The 4,347-nt window shown below is 36.3% G+C and overlaps 1 protein-coding gene across 1 annotated transcript; it reads left to right on the top strand.

Annotated features, from left to right (window-relative positions):
- The first annotated feature begins 1,448 nt into the window (after window positions 1–1,448).
- Window positions 1,449–3,876, top strand: LOC134270563 (uncharacterized). The gene is made up of 2 exons (XM_062752808.1): window positions 1,449–1,991; window positions 2,284–3,876. Exon 2 carries the CDS (start codon window positions 2,288–2,290, stop codon window positions 3,521–3,523), a length of 1,236 nt encoding a protein of 411 aa, XP_062608792.1. The 5' UTR covers window positions 1,449–1,991; window positions 2,284–2,287; the 3' UTR covers window positions 3,524–3,876.
- Window positions 3,877–4,347: the final 471 nt, after the last annotated feature.

The raw sequence follows: 4,347 nt of genomic DNA, 5'->3' as shown, positions 1-4,347 counted from the left end.
AATGTATTTTAAAGCATTCCAGATTTATCCTTTTTCTGTGAAGTAAATTCGTTGGAAGAATGTCTGCCAATTAGTTTGTTTCGGTATTAGTTGATTACTAAAATATTGTGAATTTTTACAGTACTTTAGGCAAGTCCTAAGTACAAGTTTCAGGCAGTCTTTTGTACTTGCCAAGTTTAAACCCTTTCGGGTTTTTTCATTTTAGTTTCAGCTTTTACCATGCATATGGCGATTTTTTCCATCGGTTTTTATTTGATGTCTATGAATGTATTTCAATGCATTCCAGATCGACTTATCCTTTTTCTGTGAAGGAAAATCGTTGGAAATTGTCTGCCAATTCGTTTGTTTCGGTATTCGTTGATTACTAAAATATTGTGAATTTTTACAGTACTTTAGGCAATTCAAGTCCTAAGTACAAGTTTCAGGCAGTCTTTTGTACTTGCCAAGTTTAAACCCTTTCGGGTTTTTTCATTTTAGTTTCAGCTTTTACCATGCATATGGCGATTTTTTCCATCGGTTTTTATTTGATGTCTATGAATGTATTTCAATGCATTCCAGATCGACTTATCCTTTTTCTGTGAAGGAAAATCGTTGGAAATTGTCTGCCAATTCGTTTGTTTCGGTATTCGTTGATTACTAAAATATTGTGAATTTTTACAGTACTTTAGGCAATTCAAGTCCTAAGTACAAGTTTCAGGCAGTCTTTTGTACTTGCCAAGTTTAAACCCTTTCGGGTTTTTTCATTTTAGTTTCAGCTTTTACCATGCATATGGCGATTTTTTCCATCGGTTTTTATTTGATGTCTATGAATGTATTTCAATGCATTCCAGATTGACTTATCCTTTTTCTGTGAAGGAAAATCGTTGGAAATTGTCTGCCAATTCGTTTGTTTCGGTATGAGTTGATTACTAAAATATTGTGAAATTCTACAGTACTTTAGGCAAGTCCTAAGTACAAGTTTCAGGCAGTCTTTTGTACTTGCCAAGTTTGTACCCATGCGGGTCTTTTCATTTTAGTTTCAACTTTTACCCCGGCGATTTATTTTCCATCGCTTGTTTATTTGATAAGTCTAGAAGTGCATGTTGATGCCTTCCAGATTTATCCTTTTTCTGTATAAAAAGAAAACAATTTGTTGGAAAAATATCTGCCAATTTGTTTGTTTCGGTATTAGTTGATTACTAAAATATTGTGAATTTTTACAGTACTTTAGGCAAGTCCTAGGTACAAGTTTCAGGCAGTATTTTGTACTTGACATTTAGCCGTTTTGGTTTTTTAATTCATGTTAGGCCCACTTTTACCTTGATGATTTTTATATCGATTTCACTTCAAGTTGATTTACCTAATCATGTTCGATTCAATGGTCCAGATTATGGAGGAATTAAAATAATAATAAAAAAAAAATAATAATAAAAAAAAAAAAAAAAAAAAAAAAAAAAAAAAAAAATCCGCATTTCATTTTTGAAGGTACAAGTTTACTGTTTGTATTTGCTATCCCCTTTATATGATATTGAGTCTTGTACAAATAGTTGTTTTTCATTATTCATTTATTAAGGTTTTATTGTTCTGCAACTGCGCTTAGATACATTACAAGCCCTTCAAGTACCTCGTTTGTAGTAGTGATGAAAACAATTAACAACAGCCGAACAGGTTGTTATCTGTGGGAAAGGCACTACAGCCTTCTTGGGAATTTGACACGGTGCGAGGGTTGTCGGCTTCAAAGGTGGTGATTTATAACTTATGTCAACTTTTCGTTTTATGTGGCTGATAGTTCTTACTGATCAGCATCGGCTTAGTGATGTTGACTAATGGCTTTTGCAGTCGCACAATGGGTGCTTTTATTGGCTTACGGCAATTCGGGAAATACAGATCTGTTCCAAAACACTTTTGGTTCTACTATTTACTCTATTTCCGGAAAATTTTTGTCAACAACTGTAGGTGATACAGGGTGTTTTATCGAAAAGCGGCAGAATCAATGAAGTAAAAAATTAATTGTAAGAAAAGGTTCATCACTTTCTAGATTGTTGTATTAGATTTACACATTGTACTGAGCGATGAAAGTGGTTATATAATGTAATGTTAAATATCAATATGCTCAAATACGTTGTCATGTAGGCTAACTGACTCTGACGTTGGGGCCTACACTGGCTACAGTGAGGTCTTACAATTCTTGTTCATTGTCAATTAAGGCCGAAGCCTTTTACAGTTTATATTTATACATAACATAATATATTGGACACATACTTCTTCCTTAATTTTAAATTTATATAGGTATATATTTACCAGCATTATGCCAGGCAAAAGGAATAAAGCCCAACAGTCCAAAACAAGTCAGGTGAAAAGACCACGACGTGCACATAACGGAACTGGAAAGTCCACTACCAATGATGCTGTGGCTGTCGATACAAGCACTCAACCCCTTGATGTTCCTCCTGAAGCCTTGGCTGCATTAACCCAAACCATAACAAAGGCAGTCACGGAGAAGGTGTTAGCAGAGATAAAACCATTACTGCAACATCAGGGGAGTATCTCTGTTCATAATATGGGGGGAGAAAGGGGAAATAATGCTTCCACTACATCAAGCAATAGTTTAACAGCAGGTCCTTCTGGGTCAGTTTGTCAAATAACAAATAAGTCAGTAGATGCAAGTATCTCAGGATTGGTATCAGGCGCTGTAATCGAACACAGTTCACAGATTGTAGGTACTGAACTTCCACCTGCAGCAAATGTCGGTAAGAAATCAGGTTTTGTAAGCTCATCAGTACCGATAGAGGCAACTGTTTCTGACAAAATAAAATCTAAAATTTGGTCAAAACAATATGTTGATATGGCTCTGTTGTTAAAAAAGGAAAAGGGGAAAAGTAAGTATTCTATCAAGGTAGAGGAACAGGATCAGACAGGTAAGGTGGTAATCCACAATATGCGATCCACAGATGACGACGAAGTTAGGGATGGTTCGTTATCCCTGCATGACTGGGTAACTGCGTGGAATAGGTATGTGACAATATATTGCATTAAAGATACACTTGCACAGCCAAAGCTTGCAAAACACATGGAATCAGTAAGGCAAATTGCAGAGGAAAAGGGGGACTGGAGAAAATATGATAAGGAGTTCAGGGAACTCATAGAACAAGGTGAGGTAGAATGGGGTGATGTCCATATGGAGATATATGTTAATGCTCGCCTCAAACAATCAGAAAAGAAGTCAAGCAAAATAACACCAGACCGTTCGTCATTTGGTGCGTATGAGGAAGTCCCTCAGGGGTCATGCTTTGCCTATCACAAAGCTGGAAGGTATTGTAGGCTTGGTTCATCATGCAAATTCCAGCACAGATGTTATAACTGTGGTGGCTTCCATCCAATCTACATATGTAAAAAACCAATTCAACGGCCATTTCGTTTCTTGGACAAATCCAGAACCCAAAAACCATTTCAAGGAAATGGCACATCAACCAACACAGGTAATGCTAAATTCTCAAAGCCAACCTATCCCACAAAAGGGTCCAACTCCAGTAAATCCCAGTAGATTAGAGTACTGGTTGGTGGGGTATGACAAGGTAGAAACAGAATTTTTAGTTAATGGTTTTTTGATATGGGTTCCACATTGGTTACACAGGGGAAAGTAGAAATACTCTTTCAAAAAATTTAAAATCGGCACTGGACTTACCAGAAGTTATTAGCAAAAAGTTAGAAAAGGAGATAAATTTGGGTAGAATTATGGGTCCTTTCAAAGAGAAACCACTGCCAATTTTAAATTGTTCCCCTTTAGGTCTAGTTAGTAAGAAAACAGAGGGTGAGTACCGTATGATCCATCATTTGTCATATCCGGAAGGTGAGTCTGTCAATGATGGCATACCCGAGGGAGAGTCATTTGTTCAATACTCTTCTGTAGAGGATGCTATCCAAAACATTAAGCAGTGTGGGAAAGGATCATATTGTTGCAAAACAGATATTTCTAATGCATTTCGAATTATCAACCTACATGCATCACAGTTTGAATACTTTGGTTTCACTTGGCAAGGTCATTGGTATTTTGACACGTCTTCAGATGGGTTGCAGTTCATCCTGTTGTATATTTGAAAGGTTTAGTACAGCACTTCAGTGGATTGCACAAGAAAAATTAGGAATTAAATTTATGACTCATGTATTAGATGATTTTCTAATTGTTGACAAATCTGCGACAGAGTGCCACAAAAAACTTGTGGCATTTTTTAACAGTTTGCGCCGACATAGGTGTACCTATAAAAAGTATAATGTATTTGGTTAGAGAGTTAGTGCTAATTTGTTTGCAGTCTAACATTTTGTTTAAAGCTAGGCATCTGGGTACCAAGGAAAATATTCTATGTGACT

This window comes from Saccostrea cucullata, unplaced genomic scaffold (genome assembly GCF_032062105.1).
Source record: "Saccostrea cucullata isolate Sc308-1 unplaced genomic scaffold, CSIRO_AGI_Scuc_v1 ctg281, whole genome shotgun sequence".
Lineage (NCBI taxonomy): Eukaryota > Metazoa > Mollusca > Bivalvia > Ostreida > Ostreidae > Saccostrea > Saccostrea cuccullata.
The sequence above is the reverse complement of the archived record's forward strand: the minus strand, read 5'-3'. Positions and strand labels throughout refer to the sequence as shown.

Excerpts from the sequence above, each read along its gene's own strand:
- LOC134270563 (XM_062752808.1), top strand. The coding sequence starts at position 2,288 with ATGCCAGGCAAAAGGAATAAAGCCCAACAGTCCAAAACAAGTCAGGTG.